Source organism: Carcharhinus amblyrhynchos, chromosome 9 (assembly GCF_965287045.1).
Source record: "Carcharhinus amblyrhynchos chromosome 9, sCarAmb.v2.hapA, whole genome shotgun sequence".
Taxonomy (NCBI): Eukaryota; Metazoa; Chordata; class Chondrichthyes; order Carcharhiniformes; family Carcharhinidae; genus Carcharhinus; species Carcharhinus amblyrhynchos.
The window spans coordinates 24,496,189-24,522,404 of NC_137332.1; the positions used below are offsets into that span (position 1 = coordinate 24,496,189).

A 26,216-nucleotide genomic window follows, 5' to 3' on the forward strand; every position below is an offset into this window, starting at 1 on the left:
CTCTAAGTACACTCAGTCTATCCATTCTCACCGCGGAAGGTCAAACTTCTGTTAATTTATTTCTTAGATCCACAATGCTTCTAGTCAACATCTGATATTTACTTTGGAATGAATGATGCTTAAGGGGATATTTATGATACTTTGCAGTTGATCACACTTGAAATATCTTGTCAGTTCACATAAATCATGTCTACAGAACAATTTCTCAATAATCTTAAGTAATGGAAGATGGGGGTTACAGCTTAAAAACTATTTCCATTGTATTTTACCTCATATGGCATTTTGCTAAGTTAACATAGATACTTTTCAAGGTCTGATTAAGTTGTGTCAATTAACACTTGTCAACATGAAGTTCAGGAGTTTGGCAATTTCTCCATCAGTAGAATAGGGTGGGGAATGTACCAGGTTCTATTGTGCATTGTTGTTTTCAGAAGTAGCATTATTCAGAAAGAAACATTATATCTCAGAAATTATGAAATTCTGCCACTGCTCCAGTGAGATTATGCTGGGAACTAAATAAACAGTAATCTACAGACATCTTGTCTTACAAGTTTATTTTCCACCCCAAGAAAAATAATTTGGCTAACAACTAATATGTTTGTAGTTATATTAATCCCAAATTATTACGTATCACTGCATTAATACTTAGCCAGACGATTAAATACCTTTGTCTTAATATTTTCTCCTTCCTTATGTTTATAAACCCTTCCAATATTTTAGATGATGATTTTGATTGCATAATATTTGAAACAACTTGAATTGATTACATTTTCAAGGTAACTCCCCTAGTCTGCTTCCCACAAAAAAAAATCAAGGGGGAAATGAAAAAGCAAAACTGAAATATATAAATTAAAATCAGAGATTGAATTGAAGTAGTCTAAAGAAGCCTAAATCTAAACCATTAATTAAATGAAAAAGCAGACTTTAAAAATCTGTGACGATAACTGCAATAAAAATCGAACGCTTTTGTGCACAAGTCATGATTCTGCCCATCTGCAGCAGTAGTTACACTCCAGTCACTTTTGTTCACTCCAATTACATTTACAAGTAACGCTGCAATATGCATGAGGTAATAAACTAACCTTTGACATTTGACTTTCCTCTGTCATGCTGCCTGTTTCAGTCAGACATGTTCCATTGAGTCAATAGACCTAGAGCAGCTGGGACATCCACACCAGGCATTGTTGGTTGAAAATCTTTTTTTTAAGCTGTAGGCAAATTGAGTAGCAAGGAAAGATTTTACAGGGCTACAGAAGAAGATTATGGAATGTGTGATTCATTAGGTAGTTCTACCAAAAAGCCAGTACTTGCATAATGAATCGAGTAGTCTTTTGTACTATATCCTTCCATAATTCTTTGATAATGAGGTAAGCTATTATAAGAATATTATGTCACTTTTAGTCTTCACTACAGAGAGCAGACTTCGTGCTTTTTGTGTGGAATAGGTTCAGAGTAGATTTATTGGATAAAGAAGTGAATTTATGCAAACTAGACGTGTGCCAAATATCCTTCATCACCCTATCCTCTTCAATGAGGCTTCAGTTCTCATTTGAGTAATAAAGGTTGCTCAAAGAATGCAAGAGTGGGGAATTTGCTTCCTTGGTCTTATTAGATTTACATTGTGACATAGACTTACTCTCATCTGTTGAACTTGTGTTGCTTAGTCTCAAGAAAAAATATTGTCATGGCGTGAAACTGCCGGATGATAATTAAAAGAAATATTTCAACAGACTGCCTAGTTGGCAATTGACATAATGATCTTGCAAATGAGGGAAATAACAGGTGAAATTGGCATTGTGCAGTGAGATTAGCAAATAAGCAAGATACCAGTTAAAATTAGCATAATGCCATATAATTATCCTGTTCAAATTAAAGTCACAGTATTACACTCCAACCAGCCTGGATCTTTCGTCTTAACACCCCAAAGTTCTAGTGTGAACATCTGGTAAATAAATGATTTGATTGCCACTATTATAAAACAATGAATTTGAACATCGCCACCATCATTACAGATGGTAGACAGTTATATTGGTGCATGAATCATGTGTTTCAAATAGTATGATTGCTTGTGATAACTGGTTTAGAAAAATCACTAACTGCCTGAATTATATAATGTTACATATCCTTGAACTGTACAGGGTTAGACAGCACTTGAAGATGAGGACACTCTGAGAGAGTAAATGCCTAAAGGAGATGCTGGGAGGAATTTTTCCGTCGCAAAGGTCTGTTGACCTTAGGCAGGATTTTCTGGTTTCAGGGCAAGCATGGCCAGAAAATCCCACCCACTGTGTCAGAGGCCAGTGGGAAAACACTACTACAGTACTTAATTTAAAATAATCAGGCATTATGAGAATGGGCCAGCAGAAATTTGAAAAATGTTTTCAGAAAAAAGCGATCAAAATTATTTTCAGACCCCCTTGATCTAATTTAAATACTGGTCTTTAAATTTCACATTTGAAACAATGCACTTTAGAGCATCAGACACATGAATCAACCAAGGGACCACATGATAATGAATAAGTTATTAACTTAAAAATAGCATCTTGGAATATGGTGTTGATGAGATGTGCCCACTGAATCTCTAACTGCAGTATTCCTCTTCACAGACTAACTTGCATAATGACCCCAGTAACCAATTTGATATGATGTGTCTTGGTTAGAAAAAAACAGATATGTTAAGAAGCAGCATTCTTCCCAAAATTAAGCTGGTTAGGATTGATCAGGAGTGCCAAGCACTCCTGCTCACTAGACAAAACAACAGATATACCCAAGAGATACACATGAGCTGGACTATTCCAATATCCCACTGTTCCTCCCATCACCTTCCCCTCCAAAAGAGCATGCTTGGATAAGTCTATAGGAAACATTAACCAATGAAACTCAAAATAATAACTATAACATTGAGATTCAACATGAAAATTGTACATTAGAATGGATTTTTTTCTTAGTAAAGCAGGCTTTATTTTGCATAACTGCATGGAAGATATCAAAGTAGAATGTAAAGCAGCATCTGTATTGTTAAGTTTATTTCTTGGTTTGTTTTTCTTTTTGTATTGATGCTCTCTAAAACAACTATAATATACTCAGGGGTTCACATAGAGAGTCAAATCTGAGTGCTACCAAGCACTATAAGGTATATATTATATACAGTATATATTAACTGTAGAGTATACTTTGAGTACTTTCTTGCCAATAATAATGCAGAAACACTAATTATATTTTCTTTCCTTTTATTTGAATAATATTGTGTTTTCGAAGGTTTATGTCAGTTCAGAAACCGAAGTGATAATAATCTTTGGTACAGCGCGGCTTGGTGTTTCAACTGCCACCATTCATGTGATGAAAGTGTTCCAAGTCCGAGAGTTAGCTGCTCATATTTGAACCCTCTGAGTATATAACTGTTCCTTCACCTATTTAACTCTGAGATCGGTCTCTTGTCCTCTGGTAAAAGCTAATTTGTTTTCTTCCCCTTTTTTTTAAAAAAAATGTTTCTGCCCCATTTTCTTCACAGGTCCAAGTGTCCCCAGTTGCCCAAACAATTCAAGTTAGTTTAATTGTCCTGTGTCTTTTCTGCATTTTATCTGTATATTTCTTCTTGCTCTGCCATGAAGATCATTTTTGCTCAAAGAAGCTAATCTCAGTTCCAATTTGACTAATTGAGCAGTATCCCCTTTGGTTATCTACACAGCCTCAATTTCCATGGTATTTGTGTGTATTCCAAAGTTACCATATTTACATTTAAAACTAAACATAGTTCTGTAAACCATCCAATCACAAAACTTGTTGCAAAATATTTTGGTAGGCGCACGAGCTGTCAAAACACTGAATTTCTACTTTGAGAGTCTTTTAACTTAGGAGTAAAAATGACCCCTTTTGAGTTTTAGGAAACTGTAATGTTGATTTACTTTGCAAGTCTGATGAATTTATGGCCCTAACAACTATAAAGCCTCTTACCATTTCTACATAGCATTTCAAGAGCCTAGAAAATAAATTCCAACTTCATGAAATAGGAACTGATGAAAACAAGATTTGTTTTAGAAAAAAATAAAACTAGATTCAATTTGCCTGTTGCTGTCTCTAAGAAGTCTGTTCCAATATTCTTGTAACTATTGCAAAAGAAATAATTAGTGCAGAATGGTCAATCAAACTTCTTAGAACATTGTGTTTCTTATTTAAATGTAGTTATAAATTATTGGCGTTGCATTTTCTGAATTGCAATGTTGAAAGCAGGTCGTCTTTGAGTACCCCTCCAGAGCTTCAGAAGAAAGAGAGTCAAAACTGCTAAACACAAATTGAGTTGTAATGAAGCTAGGAGAGTTGATCTCCACTAGTCTTAATAGATACAGTTAAGACAGTGTGAAATATTTGCAATGGTGGTGTATATTGACTAACCTATTGCAAAGTAGTGTTCAATGGTATACTTTAAATATGTAAGTGTAGAACAGATAACTTTTGATTAGAACTTAATCTATTTAAGCATCCCATCTGTCCTGGTGTTGGATGTATCCAGTTATTTTGGAGTGGAATTTAGCTTCATTTTCTGATATCAATGTATCTCCTAATAACTCTCAATCTCCTGATGATCACGCTTATAACTGAGATCCCTCAGTTATAGTTGACTTTTCTAATAAATGCTAGAGAAAGAAGTCAATACCAGAATATTGGTGCAGTGATGATATTCTGCCATTAGATGGCACTTGTGATTTATTTTTGTAATTTTGATTTTTTTCATACATTTGTAAAACATAGTATCAGAGAATCACTGTAACTTTATCGTTTACCAGAAACTGGTCACTCCTAGCACAATTAATTTGTTCTGCTTCAAATGGTCCCATTGCTTCTTTAAAATCTAACTGTAAGGCTCATGTTAATGTTATTGTATAGATGCCCAGTGGCAGTTTCACATCAATTTTAACCAGATAGCCCAATTATTTTCCCTCTTGTTTGTTAATACAACATCAAATTTCAATAAGCAATAATCGCGCCTCGGTTAAACCTCATCAGCTACGATACTGCCACTGCAAATTTCAGCTCAGTCCCTATCACAATACACCAGAATTGGGAATTTAGATGACGCTGACAATCAAAATTACAATAATACCCTACCACATAATGGCAAAATATTAGAATATTAAATTTTATTCTAATGATGCATTTTTGTTATATGAAAGCATAACGCTTTTGAAACCTTTTTAAAAGGTTGTTTAATGAGTTTATCCTGTGACGTGATTGATACTTTAACTGATTGATCATATCATAGATTGCACTGTTAGAACAACATTACTTGCCAATTCAATCTCCCAGTTTATGAAGACTGTTAATTAGGCATCAAAAAATTCAATTTCTGTACATGAATCGGAAGTGAGCTTCATAACCCTAGATGTTAGTGACAACCAAGGCACCCTGTGGTGTATATGGTCTGAGTCCCATTAGAGGTTTGATTTGTTTCATTTTGGTGGAGCGTTCATAAAACACATGTTTGTGAGCCCTCTCTTATGAACTGCCAATCAACTATTTTGAGATGACAAATTATACTGGAGATATTTTTAGCCTTTTATTATACTTCATTTTGTAATCATTTCATGTCTGACTTGCATATTGGCATCAGTCAGACTGTAACAATGACCCTGGCCTCATCAACACTCCAAAATGAAGTACAATGATGTAGAAGTGCTAAATTCAGACTTTGATGCAACTTTCAGGGAAAATGACAACAATATTTCTTCATGGAAAGTGGAAAAACCATAAAGAGTACCTGTATCATGAAATTATTAGTGCATGGATTTGTGGTGACATCAGAAAGTGGACTTTGAATCCAGGAATACCGGATCTATGCAAGTCATCTTGAATTGCTAACATGAGAATTTGGATGTGACTGTTATAGTGGTAGCAGCCATCCTTTTATTGAATAGCTAATGAACTAAATTATTTAAACAAATAGCTTAATGTCTAGGGGTTAGTGAGCCTTTCCTAGTGTAGTTTCCAAATTTTATTTAAGCATACGTGTAAATAGAAATATTGGCTGGTAGATGAGTTTGTGATGACAGATGTAATAAACAAAAACTAAATTGCACTATTCTTGATGCTTAAAAAAAAGGTACAGGCTAGGATTTTGTACTGGGTGATTAACCTCATCTCTGACCTCAAAGAAAGTCTCATGAAGAGATCTATCAATCTCTGTGGCGATTATGATAACTCTTGCTGTGTGGTTGATTTTTAGCATTCTTTAATGGGGATTCCAAACATGGAGTTGAGGTGATGTTGTCAAGCATGCCAAACTAACAATCCAAACAAAGAATTCCCAAATAGCTAACCACAGAAATGAAAAACACAAAATCAAATTACTTTCTAAAAGAACAAAATAACTATTGGGACATACACATGGGATGAAAGTAGAAACTGAAATATCATGGAAAAAAATGGAAAAGGTTATTTTAAAAATTAGTTTTAAAGAAATTAATAATTAATCATGATGGAGACATTTAATAATCCTTCACACAAATATAAAAGTTTTTTTTTGTGGGGGTCAAATCTGTTTCCAGTAAATTATCACCATTAAAATCCAGTGACACCTGATTGAACAAGGTGTAACATTATATGGGGTTTCTGACAACGATGTGAGAGGGGAAAAGTGGAAGTATTCACCATGTTAAACAGATTTCACTGATTTGCCACTTCAGGCAAGTCAGGCACGGCGGGGGGGGGGGGGGGGGGGGGATTGCAGCATGACCTGCAGCAGGGCAGAGGGTAACATATCGCGTCTTAAGGATTGTTGCATCAATCTGCTCGTGTGCTAATTCCTAATTGCTGACAGTTCATTTTCAATCTTCAAGCCACTATATTTATTTAACAAAACTGAGTGTTCGGGGCTGCTGCATCTTCTTCCCAAGGACCAACAAAGTATTATTGAAAGTATTATTTTTCATTTTAAACCAAATTTAAAAATCACTTTTGATAAAGAATGTGAGTTCTCAAGTGGTAGTCTTAATTCTAGTGTGCCTGTTAATTGCAATGGTAATAAAAAAAAATGTGGAAGCATGAACCAAAAAATTCTATACCCTTTTCTCCACTCACCCACCTGCTCAGTGACTTAAAATGATTAATACTTTTGGAAAAGACAAAAGTCGCAAGTAAGAACTCTTTGGGGTGTTTTTGCAAGATTGATTATCCCATTTCCCTCTTGAAACAGAAACATGCACTATGGATTTGACTATCAACTCAGTCTGTGTAGATGAGAAAAAGGGACTGCTGCATTTTTAACAGCCTTTACTGTCCTTCTCATTTAAATCTGCCTTTATCATCACTTTTCTGTATGTAACCACATATGGGCCGCTTAGAAACTGTGTGCTGTGTGATCAGTGACTGTTGCATCTGAGCATGTTCAATAGAGAACAGATTCAACCATACAGTTATATTTTTTAAAAATCCACAAATTTTTGCGCATGTTATATTGTAATTCCAGTGTTTTTGGTAATGTCACACATAACCTTTCTACATGCATAATACATATGTGCTTTTAACACTTATTCATTTTATTTTTTTTAAAGTTGCCATGTTCTGTAATTATATTTCACTGATTTTATGACTCTTATTTGGCTAGGCATGAGGGACCATCCACCAATCCCCATCACTGATCTTGCTGACAACATTGAAAGATTGAAGGCTAATGATAATTTGAAGTTCTCACAGGAGTATGAGGTGCGTTGAGCTTCAAAATACTAGACACTAGTTTTCTTCACCTTGAATGTATTTCTTAGCATGCTGGAAATTATCATGTATTAAAAATGGAATGTTTATTTCTTGCACTCACCTTTTGTGTCAGGAATTCCCAAGCCAGACGCACTGCAGAATTTTCTCTAATTATTTTGACAATGTGTCGCAGACTTACTTTGGTAAGGAAAACAATTCCAGCATCTGTGGGAGAATTAAAGTATTAAATCCAAAAAAATTCAACAAGTGAATCCTATTTATATGCTAGCAAATTTTTATTCAAAAGGCTTGTGTCATATTAACTGTAATAGTTATATGAACATAAATACAGGGTGCAACATTTGTTTGTAACACTCATGAAATTGAACTCTGTGGCACTACAATTTGAATTGTGTTGTGGCAGAGCTTGCTATCAATTTGAAATAGAACAACTTAGTTTGAATCATTATACAGAGCAACAATTACTTAATTAAAACAAAAGCAAAATACTTGTGTTTGCAGAAATCGCTGGAAATACTCAGCAAGTCAGGCTGCATCTCTGGGGAGAAACTGAGTTAGTGTTTCAGAACTATTCTGATGGAAGGTCATTGACCTGAAACATATGATTAAATGCAAAGTTACAGGAGATTTCTTCTTTCCCCAATCATAACTCGTAATCATATTGGAAGAATGGGTGATGATATCCCCTGAGATCTGATGAGTGCTTCACCAATAATTGGTACAGAATGGGGAGAAAACATTCAACAAATATATTTTTAGTTTATAATTATCTTGGCTGCTGGGATTATATGCCTTACTGTCAGATAGTATGTGTAAAATTCAAACTTTAATCCCAGATCCTTCACAAATTAGGATAGGTGAAAGAAGTAAGTTTTGAAGAAAGAGGTGAGGAGGATTCCTAATGACAACAAAATGGTTAAGACCCTCCTAGAAGCAAAATTAAGGATGGGATGCATAAGAGGCCAGGTTCAGAGGAAAGGAAAGCTGTTGATGGTTTGCATCATAGAATCCCTGCAGTGTAGGAGGAGGTTATTTGGGCCATTGAGTATGCATCAACTCTCCAGTGGAGTATTTTACCTAGGCCCTATCCCTGTAACCCCATATATTTACCCCAGTAACTTGCACATCTTGGGAAACTAAGAGGCAGTTTAGCATGGACATCCATCTAACCTGTCATTTTGTGCTGTGAGGAAAAAACCAGAGCATCTGGAGAAAATCCAAACAGTCATGGGGAGAATGGGCAAATTCCACACAGTCATCCAAGACTGGAATTGAGCCTGAGTTTCTGCCAGTGTGAGGCAGCAGTGCAGAGCTAGTAATGGTCACTAAGAAAAGGAGGAACAACGTCATATAAGGAATTCAGCACAAGCTTGAGAATTTTTAATTAGCTGCATTTAGGGACCAGGAACAATAAGGACGTGGAGAGTGGGACTTAGTACCGAATAGGTAATAGCAACAGTTTTGAATGAGCTGATGTTTATGAAATATGGAACAAGCAAGGATAGTATTGGTCTATATAGATGAAGTTAACCATGATTCTCTCTCCATAGGTACTGCCAAACCTGCTGAATATTTCCAGCATCTTCTGTTTTTATTTCACATTTCCAGTATTGACAATACTTTGCTCTTGTTTTGAAATAAGTCAGGTTGGGAGGTGACAAACGATAAGAATCTCAACAGTAAATGAGCTAAGGCAAAGGTGAGCCAAGTTTCAAAGGTGGAAATAGATTGTTCTTGCAGCTGAGGTGAGGAGTGCGATCTTATGAAAAAAATTCGAAGTCCAGAATGAGCACGAAAACAGGAGAGTTTAAGATCTTTTTTCCCAGCAAGTTCAAATTTGGTATCTTATGCAATCAGTGCATAAAAAATGCTGAAAACCATTTCTTGCCTGTAGGGGGAGTGGGTGAGGCTTACATCATCAGAAAGCTGGCTGAGAGCAGCAGAAGGCACAATCGCTGTTACACAGCCTTTCAGCCAGCCTCCATGGCCCTAAACTCAGCAAAATAGACCAGGTCCTAGGATCTGGGTAGAGGAATAAAGATGATTGACAACAACAATGCTGTCATTCAGCATTCAGTTCTCTGACATTTCTGTCTTTGGACTTCTCAACTGTTCCAACTAAGTTCAACAAAAGGTTGAATTGCCGCACCATATTTTTCTACCATACACTCTGCAGCTGTCTTTATATTTACTTTAATGACTTCTGACCTTAACTATAGACCCATTATCTCTTTAGCAGGAATACTTGGCAGTGCAAAATTTGGCCAGGAGGTGTGGTACTTTGAGTAGAATGTCCTGTCAGAATACCATTCCAAAATGCATAAAGAAATACTTTTTCTAGCTTCACTTCCTCTTAGCATACCTTCTAGCAGTTCTACTTCATATTACTGACATGCAACTTTATATTTCAGTCACACTCATCTGAGTAAGATTATTGTTTTCACTAGAATGGGGACTAGAGAAGTATACTAGAGGGTATTAAGTCCTGTTTTGACTGATCCCGCATCTGTTTTGCTTGTGCCTCTGGGAAGTCCTTGTAAGATATTTCTGTATTTTGAAATCACATTGTATCATCGTATTGACGTTGGTGGATTCATTATAAAGAACGTTTTTCAACTGACTGCTTGAGCAGGTTACATTTTCAGTTTTCTCAATTTTAATGTCACAGAATCTCAGAATTTGTTCAGTGCAGAAAGAAGCCATTTGGCCCAATGTGTTTGCACTGGCTCTCCAAAGGAGCTTTTTAGCCCGTGCCACTCTTCTGATTCCTGCCCAGAGCTCTGCATCTTCTTTCTTTTTAGATAATATTTCAAATCCCTTTTGTCTGACTCAAATGAAGTTGCCTCCAACACACTCGGACAGTGCATTCTAGATCCTAACCACTCTTTTGTGGGAAAATGTTTCTTCTCATGTCTCTATTGCTTAGTGTGGCACTTATGTTACATCTGTGCCCTCTTGTTCTTGATCCTTTCACCAACAGAACAGCTTTTTTTTTCATCTACTCTGATCTGACAAGGCTGCTCATGATTTTGAATACATTTATCAAATCTCCTCTCATCCATCGTAATGGCTTGAGAATCCCAACTTCTCTAGTCCAGCTTCCTCATCCCAAGGAGCATTCTTGTGAATCTTTTCTGCACTCTTTCTAAAGCTTTCACATCGTCCCTGAAGTATGGTGCCCAGACTGACTGCAATATTCCAGTGTTCTAAACAAATTTAACATCACTTCCTGCTTTTGTACTCCAAGCCCCAAGTTATAAAGCCTACATTGTATGTTTTATTAACCACTGCCTCAAATGTCCCATTACCTTCAATCACTTATGCACATATGCACCCATTTACGTCTGCTCCTGTGCATTTTTAGAATTATACCCTTTAGTTTCTTTTGTTTCCCCTCATTCTTCCTACAGAAATGTATCACTTCACACATCTCTGAAACAATTTTTATTTTCCATCACTTATCTGCCCATTTTACTTACCTATGCCCTTTTGAAGTTTTATAATCTACACAATCTTCTCACAGTTCGCAATGCTTCCAAGTTTTGAACTTGTGCCCTATGAAATAAGCTGTAGGTCATCACTATATATCATAAAGGGCAAGAGTCCTGGGAACTCTGCACAACATATATATGAACTAGGAGCAGGAGTAGACGAACTGACCCCTTGAGCCTCCTCTGCCATTCAATAAGATCATGGCTGATTGGATTGTGATCGCAACTCCACATTCTGCCTATCCTGATAACCTTTGATTCCCTCATTATCAAGAATCTAGCTGCCTCTGTTGTAAAAATATTCAATGACTTTGTCTCCATTGCTCTCAAGTTCCAAAGGCACTCTGCTCTCAAATGGGAAGCCCCTTATTTTAACCTGTGTCCCCTAATTCTAATCTCACAAAGGGAAGTGTCCTTTCAGCATTCTTCTTGTCACGTCCCCTCAGATCTTGTATGTTTCATTCTCCTAAACTCCAGTGGATGCAGGCCCAACTTGTATAACCCTTCCTTATAAGGAAGCACCCAAATCCAACATATCAGTCAACATAGTCAAGTCAACCTTTTCTGAATGACTGAAATGCATTTGTATCCTTTCTTAAATAACTCGTCCAAAACTGTGCATCATATTCCAATGAATCTACTCCATTCTTCATTTTACCATCGATTCTGGCTTTGGGTGACTGTGTGGAGTTTGCACATTCTCCCTGTGTCTACATGGGTTTTCTCTGGTTCTCCAGTTTTCTCCCGTGGTGCAGAGATGATTGGTCAAGCTAAATTGCCCCTTAGTGTCTAAAAATATGTAGATTAGGTGGGTTAGAAATGGTAAATGCATGGGGTTACTGGGACAGGGATTTAGGGGGGGCGGGTGCGGCAGCAGGTTAAGATGCTCTTTCAAAGGGTCAGAGCAGACTCGATGGGCTAATGGCAGTCTCCTGCACTGTAGAGATTCTGTGATTATATCTTACTGAGCTATGGATCCCAAATGCAGTTTCCGTTCTTGCCGTACATGAGATATTGATGACAGTTTCAACTGAATGATATTCCAGGTTTCCAAGTTCTTGAGTAATGTTCTGCCTTTTCTTCTCTTAAAAAAAATTGTATTTTTATCTGCAATTTATTTCCAATAAATTGTTAAGTTTACCCTCAATTTTTCCCTGCTCGTACCAGATCATTCTTCAGCCTGTTCTGGGCTTTTATCAGTGCCAACTTAATCTGAAAACCATATCAGTGGTCATTCTGCAAATGCCTTTAACATAGCAAACATCCTAAAGATTTTCACAGTGGAATTGGGTGACAGACAGGTAAGAGAGAGATTAAGAGATCAGGCAGGAAGTCAGATTGAAGAGATGAATTTTGAGAACAGTTCTAAAGGTACAAAGAGAAATAGATGGGATAAAGATTCATTAGGAGATTAGTCTAGATCTCTGGAGCAATAGAACTGAAGGTTGGTCCATGAATAAATGATATAAAAGTGAGAGGCAGAGCTTGAGAAGCTTCTAGAAGTAGGCTGGGCAAAAGCCTTCAAGAAATCTATAAACCAGGATGAGAACTTTAAATTCATTGGGATAATGTGGAGCCAGTCAAGCTTACAGAGATTGAGGATTACATAAGTGACCATGGAAAGGAGTTTGAGAGATGAAAATGGGGAGGTAGAAAGGAGGATCTTGCAGTAGTGACAAAAGCAGGTATGAGGGTTTCAGCAGCAGAGTGGCCCAATAAGCTGTAGAAGTGGGCAATATTGTCGAGGTCTAAAGCTCCATTCAAGATTGTAGATTGAACATCATGCTCTGATTCTGTCTCAGAGCATTTTTGGGGAAGGGAATGCAATCATTGGTAAAAGCTAGTGAAAATACCTTTGGTATTACTGATACAAAGCTGGAAAATACTGTGGTTTATCCAGCATTTGATCTGAAGCAAGCAGTCTGACAGCACAAGAGCAATTCAGACATCAAGAAGAGTGCTAGAATGTGTCCAAAGATGTGCAGGTTAATTTGATTGGCCATGCCAAATTGACCCTAGTGTCAGGAAGATTAGCAGGGTAAATATATGGAATAATGGGAATAGGACCTGGGTGGCGTTGTGGTCGATGCTGATTAAATGGGCCAAATGCAGCCTCCTGCACTTTAGCGATTTTATGATTCTAGAGCCATAGAGGTTTACAGCAAGGAAACAAGCCATTCGGGCCAACTTATCCATGCCACCTTTTTTTTTAAACCCGTAAACTAATCCCAATTGCCCGCATTTGGCCCATATTCCTCTATACCCTTTGTACCCACGTAACTATCTAAATGCTTTTTAAAAGATAAAATTGTACTTGTCTCTACTACTATCTCTGGCAGCTTGTTCTAGACACTCATCATTCTGTGTGAAAAAAATTGCTCCTCTGGACACTTCTGTATCTGTCCCCTCTCACCTTAAACCTATGTCCTCTGATTTTAGACTTCCCTAATTATTTTATAGACCTCTATAAGGTCACCTCTCAGCCTCCTACGCTCCAGAGGAAAAAGTCCCACTCCATTCAGCCCCTCCCTCTAATTCAATCCATCAAGTCCCGGTATCACCCTAGTAAATCTTTTCTGCACTCTTCTAGTTTAATAATATCCTTTTTATAATAGGGTGACCAGAATTGCACACAGTATTCCAAGTGTGGCCTTACCCATGTCTTGTACAACTTCAACAAGACGTCCCAACTCCTGTATTCAATGTTCTGACCGATGAAACCAAGCATGCCAAATACCTTCTTCTTCTTCACTCTAATCACAGGGTTTCCGTTATAACAGAGCCTGATGTCATAGAATAGAATAGAACCTTATTGTCCACATTAAAGTTGGTTTCATCTCCAGTATAACATATAATCATACAGTCATTTAGAACAAAGAACAGTACAGCACAGGAACAGGCCCTTCGGTCCTCCAAGCCTGTGCTGATCATGATGCCTACCTAAAGTAAAACCGTATGCACTTATGGAGTCTGTATCTTTCCATTCCCGTCCTATTCATGTGCTCATCTCGATGCCCCTTAAATGCTGCTATTGTACCTGTTTCCACCACCTCCCCAGACATTCACCACTCTGTGTAAAACAAAAACTTGCCTAACACATCTCCTCTAAACTTTTCTCCATGCACCTTAAACCTATGTCCTCTAGTACTTGACTTTTCTGCCCGAGAAAAGAGCATCTGACTCCACTCTGTCCATGCTACTTATGATTTTGTAAACCTCTATTAGGTCGCCCCTCAACCTCCGTCGTTCCAGTGACAACAAACTGAGTTTATCCAACTTCTCCTCATAGCTAATATCCTCTGGGACAAGGCAACATCCTGGGCAAACCTCTTCTGTACCCTCTCTAAAACATGCATATCCTTCTGGTAGTATGGTGACCAGAATTGTACACAATATTCTGAATGGGCCTGTTCTGCGCTGTAATGTTCTATGTTCTATGAATGAAGCCTAACTAAGGTTCTGTACAATTGCACCATGAACTGCCAATTTTTATACTCAATATCACATTTTCGCATTTGTACTCATTCTTGTAATTTTTCCAGCACCAGGACAAAAATGAGAATAGTTTAAAGACTGAGTATTTCATGTATACCTCACAAATATAACACATTGCATCCTGTTATTACAGCACTTACTGCGGTTGAATAAATAAAAACAGTGGATTGAGTTCATTGTCAAGTGGAACATTGTCCAACAAATATCACTCGATAAGGCAGAGGAATAATAAGTTTTTTTAATAAACTCTCAAATTTTTGATTATCTGTCATTTTACTGATTATCAGTATACCTCTGTTTTACGGCAGAGAATATTTGTCGTGGAATCCCATATAACAGGTTAAAGGTTCTTCAGATGCACTAAATTGTAATGAACTATTTTTATGCATCAATAGGCATTGCAGTGATGTTTTTACTGTGTGTTGGCCTAGCAGGATAAGTCAGTACGAACTGGGGGGGTCTTGCAGTGGAGATGTAATTATTGGAATATGCAGGCCTGTGCACCCACTGTCTCCAAAGCAGTACAAGAAATTCAACAAACAAGCAGATATATGTGGACAGCGTTACCAGCTAAATAAAATAATTTCACAAAAAAACCACCCACATAAAGTGAGCAGAAAACAGCTGTAAGTTATGAAGGTTTTATTTTGAATGCCTGAAAGTAAATTTCCACACAAGTTTATGAATCAGTCGTTAAGGTGTGTTCCTTACAATACCACATTTATTTTAGTTTTAGTATTTTTCAATTCACTAGCTCCAGGATGATGATATAATGAATTCTGTATCCTTCTTCTGAATACACAGCATTATTCATGATAAAAATACTAAAAAGCAAATTTCCACTCCATCCTCCTCATAATTTTATAGTTTGCTATTTAATTACTTATTGCTTTACTACAAGAGTCTGAACAAATGTTGACTTTACCTACTCTTAAAACTGCCTATTTTTAATCTTCTGACCAAAAACTTGAAGTTTATTGGCACTTCTGGATAAAAAAATTTGCAAAATGATTCTCAGTGGTTGTGAGCAAATATTAGGACTTTGAAATTACACAATTGAATAAGAAATATAAACTTTTACCTTGCTCGAAATTCATCTCTGCTATTTTAGATCGGGTGTTAATCTATTTCTCTTTCTCTTGAACAAGTTAAAACTTTGTCTAAAATAGTGGAGAGAAAACAAACAATCGAGTTTCAGATTTATTATCAAAAGTGTGTTTTTAAATTTAATTAAATGGTTTATTAATTTACAGTTTTTGCTAGAGTGCAGAAACAATAGTAAAGTCTCGATAACAGGTTCTTTCTCATTTTTGTCTTGGTGTGAGAAAACTTACAAGAATGACTACAAATGAGAGAAAATGTGAAGGATTTGTTTTGACCTCAGATGTTCTTTTAAATGGTAGTAACTGCAACCAAATGTGACAGTAACAGTGTATACATTTGACTTGCTGAGGATCACGTTGTCAACAAATACATTGGATGGAGGGATGACAGTAGCGTGCAAAATTGCAGTGTACAGAAGATAAGTCTTCTGTTGGGGGTGAAATATAGAGTGGATAGATAATCGGCTAACTAACAGGAAACACGCAGAGCAGGAAATCTTGCTGCTGTTTACGCTGGTGGGATCTTGCAGTCTTGCTAATGGCACGTACTGCTGCAGGTTCCCCAGCAGTGAAGGGTGTGTCCCATTGGAAATCCCGTTGACCATAAGATCCTGCCACCAGGATCTTAATCATGAAGCACACCATGGAGGGGGAGGAAAAACCCACCCAGGGAGTCAGAATAAAGCGTTATTTTGAGGTTGGTAAACTGCAATTAATGGAGTGCCACAGGGATCAGTTTTGGTGCTGTATCAGTTTCAGATCTGTATTCATCAGTTTGATGAAGGTACAGAGCGTATTGTATTCATATTTGCTGCTGATAAGATAGGAAACTAAGTTGTGAAGAGGAAACAAAGAATCTGAAAAGGGATATTGATGGGTTAAATGAGTGGACAAAAAAATGACAGATGGAATGTAATGTGGGAAAGTATGAAGTTATCTACTTCGGCTGAAAAATAGAAGAACAAAATATTGATTAAATGGAGCACAATTGTAGAATGCTACAGTACAGAGCCAAATGGGTTACCTTGTACATGAATCACTACAAGTAATTACCATAGAGCACCAAGTGCAGAAGAGGCCATTTGGCCTATTGAATCTGCACCAATTCTACAAAAGAGCATCCCACCCTTGGCTCTCCCCCCGACCTATCTCTATAACCCCATGCATTTACCAATGGCTGATCCACCTAAGCTTCACATCTTTGAACAGTGGGAGGAAATGGGAAACACGCACACACACGCGGAGAACTTGCAAACTCCACACAGATAGTCACCCAAAGCCAAAATTAAACCCAGTCCCTGACGTTATGAAGTAGCAGTGCTAATCTAATTAGGAAGACAGATGGAACACTAGCTTTTATTGCAAGGGGAATGGAATATAAAAGTAGGGCTGTCTTGCTACAAAGCATTGGTGAGAATGCATCTGGAGTACTGTGTACAGTTTTAGTCTCCTTATTTAAAGAGGGATGTTCTTGCAATGGAACCAATTCTGTGAAGATTCCCTAAGCTGGTTCCTGGGATGAATGAGTTGCCTTATGAGGAAAGGTTGTGCAGGTTCGGCTTATACTCACCAGAAGAATGAAAGATGATCCTATTGAAATTAAGATTCTGAAAGGGCTTGATAGGGTAGACACTGAGAGTTTGTTTCTCCTCATGGACTAATCGAGAACAGTGGGCACAGTTTAAAATTGACTCACCCCCTGTTTAAGAATTTTTCTCTGAGGGTCATTACTCTGGAATTCTCTTCCACCGAGAGCTGTAGAGGCTTGGTCTTTGAATATATTTGGGGCTGAGTTAGATTTTTGATCAGCAAACTGTAAAATTAGTCACTTGGAGATTCATAGGAATATACTGGGGTTTAATTGACCATCTGTTTCCTTTCCCTGTGGAAACTAACCAAGTTTCATTTGGTTTCCCCATGTGGTTAGAAAAGTGAGATCAGCAGCTTTTGGGGCAGGTTGTGGGCACAGACTTCCCTGCAGCCACCCACCCTAAATCATTTTAGGTTGGCTCAGAAAATGGAGCTGTTGCCGGCGAGATCCTGGAAAAAAAACTAAGAATTATAAAAGTTTTAGCAGTGAAAGGAATCATTTGGGCCATTGATCTTGCACATGCCGCTGATATAATCTAATAGTTTAAAAATGTGTTTTTCTTCTCGCATGTTTAGCAAATTCCACTTGTACATTATGATTGACTTGGCTTAATTAGCCACTTAGAATGCAATCCTTATTTTAATTTCCCACTGAATTTAAATAATCACAGATTGAAGACATTTAAAATGCCAGAAAATGCTGCAAAACCCCCAGTGTAGAAATGGGGCATTCAGCTCAACTTTGTTTGGATTTAAGCCATGTTTATAATCTACTTGAGCCATCTTCTACTCTGATTAAAGTGCCCCAAGGTACTTTCTAGTATTTAGAAATTTACACTGATCATAGGCATTGCATCTTTTAAATCTAAGAACATTTTTTGTTTGAGAGAAACCTGAAATGTTAATTCTGTTTCTCTATCCAGTTTGCTGCCAGATCTGTTGAGTGTTTCCAACATTTTCTGTTTTTATTTCTGATTTCCAGCATCTGCAGTATTTTGCCTCTATTTTGTTTCTTGCTTGGCTTTATTCCAACTTCTCTAATTTTTATTCTGGGAAAGAAAGAAATGGAAGATTTGGATTTATATTGAATTTGTCATGCTATAGAATGTCCCATTGCAGTTTAAAGCCAATTTAACATTTTTGTCATTGTTGTAACTTGGGAAGCATGACAGCCAGTTTCTACACAGCAAGTTGCCATAAACAGCAATGTGATGACGACTGGCTAATCTCTTCTCTTGATATTGATTGAGGGATAAATATTGGTCAGGGTATAGGCAATAACTTCCCTGTCGATCTGATGGACCCTTTTATATCACCTGAGAAAACAGACGGGGATCTTGGTTTAAGATCTTGGGAACTTGCTGCATAGAAATTGGCTGTCATGTTTCCCAAGTTACAGTAATGACAACACTTCAAAAATTTTAAATTGGCTTTAAACTGCTTTAATATCTTGATTTAGACAAAAATCAGTATTCCCTCAGTATTGCACTGGAGCACTTGCCTTGATTTTTGTGCTCCATGTCCTCAAATGGTAATTGAGCTTAATTTTTTTGACTCAAATGTGCGCGTGCTATGAATTGAGCTTTGAATGGCAGAGATAAATTACTTTTGTGGAATTTCCAGACTAGCATCAGATTTATTAAATCCTTTTGTGTGATGTGAGGATCACAGGCAAGTCCAGCATTTGTTACCCATCCCTGATTGCTCTTGAGAAGCTGGTGAGCTGCCACCTCTTTTGAACTGATGCATCTCGTATAGATACGCCTTCAGTGCAGTTAGGAATGGAATTCCAGGATGTTGAACCAGCAACAGTTGGAGAAGAATTGATATTGAATACGTTGTGTGGCTTGGAGGGAAACCTGCAATTGGTGTAGTCCCATGAGTCTGCTGCCTTAGTTATTCTAAATGATAGATCTCATGCATTTGGGAGGTGCTGCGGAAGAAGCCTTGGTGAGTTGTTAGTGAATTTTGCATGTTGAATACAATGTTACCATGGTGCGTTGATGTTGGGGAAGTGAGCCCTTAAACTGATGAATCAGCTACTAATCAAATGGTGTGCTTTCCTCATGGATGTTATCAAGTTTTTTGAGTGTTGTTGGAGCTGCACTCATCCAGGCAAGTGTAGACATTCCACCATATTCCTGACTTGTGCATTGTAAATGTTGGACAAGTTTTGGGAAGTCAGGACGTGAGTTAGTCATCATAATTCCCAGTCTCTGATATGCTCTTGTAGCGACAGTACTTCTGCGGCTGGCTCAATTCAGTTTCTGATCAACAATAACCACCAGGATGTTCGTTGTAGGAAACCAACAACGATGATGTCACTAATATCGGGAGGTGGTTAGATCCTCTCTTGTTGGAGATGGTCATTGCTTGGCACTTCATCAGCCCAAGCCTAATGTTGTCCAGCTCTTGTTGCATATGGACGTGGGTTGCTTTAATCCCTGCAAATGGTGCTGAATGCTGCAATCATCAGTGAACATCCCCACTTCTGACCTTATATGGAGGGAAGATCTTTGAAACAGCTGAAGATGTTTGAGCTGAGAACAATACCCTGAGGAACTCATGCAGCAATGTCCTGAGGCTGAGATGATTGGCCTACGACAACTAAAACCATCATCTTTTGTGTGAAGAATGTTTGTTTGTAAACTGCTATAGTTCCTTGATGTTGCACTCAGCCATGTGCTGCCTTGATTCAAGGGCAGTCACCTTCCCTCTAGAGTTCAGCTTTTTTGTCCATGTTTGGACCAAGGGTGTACTGAGGTCAGGAGCTGAGTGACTCTGGAAACCAAACTGAACATTGCTGAGCAGGTTATCGCTGCGTAAGTGCTATTCGATAGCATTGTCAATGACACCTTCCATCACTTTGATTGAGAGGAGACTGATAGGGTGGTAGTTGGTCAAATTAGATGTGTCCTTTTAGTGGACAGGACATACCTGGGCAATTTTCCATAATGCTGTGCAACTAACAGTGCTGCAGCTGTATTAGAACAGCATGGCTAGAACTGGTTTAAATTTTTATTATTTTTTATTTATTAGTCACAAGTATGCTTACATTAACACCACAATGAAGTCACTGTGAAAATCCCCTAGTCGCCACACTCCGACATCTGTTCAGGTGCACTGAGGGAGAATTTAGCATGGCCAGTGCACCTAACCAGCACGTCTTTGGACTGTGGGAGGAAACCGGAACACCCGGAGGAAACCCACACCTACGCAGGGACAGTGACATAAACTGGGCCCCTGGTGTTGTGAGGCAGCAGTGTTTGCCACTGTGCCACCTTGCCACCCTAAGCACAGGTCGATATGATTGCCAGAATGTTGTTAGTCTTCGCCATATCCAGTGTTTCTTTATAGCACATGAAGCTGACATTTGTAATTGCTTGGGATCTCGGGAGGAAGCTGAGATGGTTCACCCACTCTGCATTACTAACTGAAGGTTCTTCAGCCTTGTCTGTTGCACCAATGTGTTGGGCTCCCCCATCATTGAGGATGGGGATATTTGAGGATACTCCTCCAGTCAGTTGTTTAATTGTCTCCACCATCATGTCCTGGTGTGGAAGAACTGAGGAACTTGGATCTGATGCATTAGTGGTGGGATTGTTTCATGCTGTCTATCACATGTTGCTCTCACTGTTTGCCTTGCAAGTAGTCCTGTGTCGTAGCTTCATCAGGTTGACACTTCATTTTTAGCTATAATTGGTCCTGCTCCTGGCATGCTGTCCTACACAGCACATCATGCTGGGCCACTTTTCGTGGCCAGTCGCTAGCATTCCGTACAAGTCTCTTCACAGTGTGACTGATCTGTTGAGACTTGGAATAGTAAGCAGCAATTACTCAGTTTAGGTTAAATCTTCACAAACCAGCTGCAGTTCATGTTGAAGTTTGGTGCAGCAGCATATATGATTGTTATTTTGTATCTTTTCAGGGAACTTTTGCATCTTTGTACAGTTTGTCATTGCCAAAGTTTGCTTGTCTAAGGTTACATGTCTGTGTACAGTTTAATGAATCTGCTTGACAGTTTATGGTTTAAGGCACAAGCTAGCAAAGCATTTATTTTGGCACGACAAATTTCAATATTATTTCAAATGACAAGATCATAAAGTACATATATAACAAGCAGGAATGTAGAATTATAGAATAATTATAGTACAGAAAGAAGCCATTCAACCAATCAAGCCTGCACCGACAATATTCCCACCCAGGCCCTATCCCTATAACCCCATTTACCCTGCTAGTTCCCCTGACACTAAGGGTCAATTTAGCTTGGCCAATCCACCTAACTTGCACATCTTTGGAGTGTGAGACAAAACTGGAACACCCGCAGGAAACCCACACAGACGTGGGATGAACACGCAAACTGCACACAGTTAGCCAAGGTTGGAATTGAACCTGGTGCTGAGAGGCAGCCATGCTGCCCACATACAGTGATGAGAGTTTTCAGTTACAATACCATTAATGTACAATTAGCATCCAGTTAGTACAGGTCGATAAGTCTTTGTCTGTGTATCTGAAAACCAAATACATCCATGACTCTTTTTTCAAATGGCTGTGCAGTCAATTTGTATATTAATAAAGTATGATAATATAAATGTTAAGTTAAGCAATAATGTGAACGTAGGCAAATGAGTAAACAACCAAATCTTTGTAAACTTGTAGCTGGACATGGGCCTACCTTGTATACAGTAAATCTGAAAACTAGAAATATTTGAATACAAACACACAATCAGCCCTAAGGTTTTGGGATAAAGGATACTTGAACTGTCTAAAATTAACAATTGAGTGGGTATAAGTGACATTCTGTTTCGTAGCAAGCGATGGCCACCAAAAATGTCAAGTCAAAAACCCAACAATGCATAATATAAATAATTACAGGCACAGACTTGTATCATCACAATATGAAGAATCATGCTGGAAGATTAACGAGTGGTCTATCAAATGATACTGTTTGAAATTCTGCTTTTGGCATACGCACTGTAGTTGGACTGTATGGTGTGCTTTTTCACATTTGTATCTGATTAAAATGAGTTATATAGTCTGTATTTGGCCCCGACTTGACTTGGCTGTTTACCTAATCAATGTGAAAATGTTACATTGAGACATGCTCAGTCAGTCAGCTTTTAAGGTAGCAGCCAATATTTCAATCTAAATGTCGCTAAATTTAGACAGATTACACTGTTTATATAATTTAAATTTTGTTACTGTTGTGATAGGTGTTTTGGCTTCTTTGTGCATGAATCAATGCCCAGTTGGGGGTTTAAAGTTAACTTTGCATTATGTGTTTTTCAGCATGTTCAGATTGATTTGAAGCTGTCAGCTGTGTTTTTCTCTCTCCCACAGATGCTGCATAACCTGCTGAGTACTTCCAGTGTTTTTTGTTTTTATTTAAGTGGGAGGAATTGATTTATATTTGTGCTATGGTAGGTAGGGAAAACCTCATGGAACTCAGCATAAGGCTCATTCCATTTTTGCCAATATTTGTACTCTTCAGAATTGTAGTCTTTAGTCTCTATGTAATTTTATCCTCTCCTTTATTCATTTTAGTCAATTGATCCTGGTCAGCAGTTCACATGGGAGAACTCCAACATGGAAGTGAACAAACCGAAAAACCGCTATGCTAATGTTATTGCATATGACCATTCAAGAGTTATCCTCACCTCTATCGATGGCAAGTATAGCTACAGATCTCTAGATTATTGTGCTTACACTTTTTCTGGAATTGTTTGCTCTAAGATATTTGAACTATTTATGTGGGTGATTCTGTAAGCGAGGATAATTTGGGTGTCCAGGTACATTGTTCGTTAAAATACCTTGAACAGACATAAGAAATAAGATAGGTAGGAAAGTCACAGAGTTTTACAGCACAGAAGGAGGCCCTATGCCGGCTATCAAGCACCTATCTATTCTAATCCCATTTTCCAACAATTGGTCTTTAGCCTCGCATACAATGGTATTTCTAGTGCTCATCTAGATGCTCTTTAAATGCTGAGAGGGTTCCCGCATCTTTTTGGCAATGAGTTCCAGATTCCCACCACACTAGGTGAAATTGTTTTTCTTCAAATCCCCTTTAAATCACGTGCCCGTTACCTTAAATTTATATCTTCTAGTTATTGACTGCTCAACTAAAGAGAAAAGTTTCTTCCTATTTATCCCATCTATATCCTTCATAATTTTGTACATCTCAATCGGGTATGCCCTCAGCCTTCTCTGCTTTAAGGAGAACAACCCCAGCCAAACCAGCTTCTCTTCATAACTGAAATGCTCCGGCCCAGCCAACATCCTGGTGAATCTCCTCTGCATCGTTTCCAGTATAATCAAATATGCCATGCTTCAGCCATAATAAGATCCTGATGAGGCCACATCTAGAGTTTTGGGCACCACTTCTTAAGATGATGTATAGAGGGACTGCAGTGTAGATTTGCAGGCCATGACTCCATTGCTTAAATTACAAAGGAAAATTACATAAGCTAGAGTTATATTTCCTGGAATTTAGAAGGTCAGGGGATGATTTGATTAAAGTTTCCAAGATATTAACAGTAAATAGATAAGGTAGATAGAGAGAAACTATTTCTGCTGGTTGGGGAATCTTGGACTATGGGACACGGTCAAAAAAATAGAGCTACACTGAATGAAGGTACAAATTCAAGTTCTAATGGCCCATCTTGTTCCTATGTTCAATAGTCAATATTGTGTCAATAGGAACATTGCTAAACTTTATTTGTTAATACACTACATTACAAAAAGTTCTAACATTTAAGTTTACTCAAATGACAGACTGCACCATATATGTCTCATTGCTTGTGCTTTCCATATACAAATCATAATTTTAACTACTTAGTTCTATGGTGCATATAACATATTAGGCCTTCACCTGTACTGCCAGAATTAACTTAGTGAGTCAAGAACACATTTTCTCATCTGCTTGTGATTGGGCTGTGTTCCAAATCTCCAAGTGTTAAGGTTTCAACATGACCTGACTGGCCACACTTCCAATCTATTTCAGAAAGCAGTCTTTCCAATGTGAATGTTGAACTTGGTGGATGGGGTGCTGATCTAGCAGGCTGCTTTGTGTTGGATGACACAAGCTTCTTGACTGTTGTTGGAGGTGCACTCATCCAGACAAGTGGGGAGCATTCCATCACACCTAACCTGTGCCATGTAGATCGTGGACAGGCTTTGGGAGTCAGGAGATGAGATGCTCTCTTCAGAAACCCCAGCCTTAACTTGCTGTTGTAGCCACAGCATTTATATGGCTGGCCCTGTTCGGTTTGTGGTTAGTGGTAACCCCAGATTGATGGTGGGAGCTTCCATGATGGTCATGTCATTGAATGCCAAGAGGAGATGGTTTGAATCTCTCTCTCTCTTGCCAGAAATGGTCATTGCTAGTACTTGTGTGACAAAGATGTTATATGCCACTTGTCAGCCCAATCTGGACTGTTTCTAGGTTTTGCTACATATGGACATGGACTGCTTCAGTATCTGAGAGGTTGCAAATGGTACTGAATAATGAGCAATCATTAGTGAACGTCCCCTCTTATGATGGAGTGAAGGTCATTGATGAAGCAGCTGAAGTAATTGGGCCTAGGACATTACTCTGAGGGACTCAGTGATATTCTGAGATTTACATGATTGGCATCCAGCAACCACAACCATCTTCCTTTAACTCCAATCAGTCATAATAAAGCAGCACATACTGACATCTACAATATTGAGCATCCACAATAAAGTAACACAAGTGATTTGTCAATCATGCACTTTTTATCTATTGTATTTCTTTATTTTCAATAAGTCATTATTGTCTAGCATATTTTATCTTGTTCTCAAATTTCTACCTCAATATTAAAGCAACAAGGCAATTAGAATGTATACAAAATGCTGCAAGATTAGAAAATGCAGCAACCAGAATGTCTGCATTCTCTGAATTTGCTTTACTGATCAGCTTTAAGGTTTTGATATGCAAGCTATCTAAAATTAAATAGTCAGTAGATTACAATTTACGGATCGAATGGTTAACAAATTATATTGCCATTAGTGGCATGAAAGCGTTCCTCCAAAAGCACACTACATGCAATGGTATATTGTATTGTGGTACAGACCATGCAAATAGTGAAGCCTCAGATTTGCTTTTTGGTTTATGCTTGCACTTGGGGGATAAGAGAATAGCACCATGGCAGAGCTGGGATAAGAATGAGGAAAAGTCTTGCTCTTAGATCCTATTTGATATTAGCCACTACTGGAAAGGGCTTATGTTTTGATGAGGACAGTATTAAATTTAACTGTGATGATCCAGCAGCTGAAAAGCCTGTCAACACATTACTGAGATTGAAACAGAACAGAAGTAATTATTAGTAATTACTGACACATGAAGAAACTGTCACGGTGAGTCATTGTTTTTCAGAACAAAAGTGCAGAAAAATAGGAAAAATGAATCAATATGCATTGTATGATTTGCAAATACATTGCAATGATTTCACATGACGCACAATTTTTGCATTGAAAAAGATTTGCCCTTTTTTCCCATACTAAAATGTTTTGCTAGGTGTCTCAAAGCTATTTAATCAAGTGTTCTGTGTTCTTACAGGGGTACCAGGCAGTGACTACCTAAATGCCAATTACATAGATGGATACAGGAAACAGAATGCCTACATTGCTACCCAGGGCCCACTTCCTGAAACACTCAGTGATTTTTGGCGAATGGTATGGGAGCAAAGGACTGTCACTATAGTAATGATGACAAGACTAGAAGAAAAATCCAGGGTAAGTCATTCCTGTACTCAGAGGATTGATCGAATTGGGAGTTTTGAGCAGCTCATTATCACTGTGGTAA

At 38.1% G+C, this 26,216-nt stretch overlaps 1 protein-coding gene and 1 non-coding gene across 3 annotated transcripts in view; one reads left to right on the plus strand and one right to left on the minus strand.

Annotated features, from left to right (window-relative positions):
* Positions 1-26,216, plus strand: part of ptprfa (protein tyrosine phosphatase receptor type Fa) — a 488,466-nt gene that overhangs the window by 402,624 nt on the left and 59,626 nt on the right. For both annotated transcript variants that reach the window (XM_080195322.1, XM_080195323.1), the window contains 3 exons: positions 7,601-7,698; positions 22,934-23,057; positions 25,971-26,146. In XM_080195322.1, the coding sequence (XP_080051448.1) occupies positions 7,601-7,698; positions 22,934-23,057; positions 25,971-26,146 (398 nt within the window). The remainder of the gene's footprint in view (positions 1-7,600; positions 7,699-22,933; positions 23,058-25,970; positions 26,147-26,216) is intronic.
* Positions 4,886-5,028, minus strand: LOC145348739 (U4 spliceosomal RNA). The gene has a single exon (XR_013887983.1). It is a non-coding gene; the product is annotated as a U4 spliceosomal RNA (small nuclear RNA).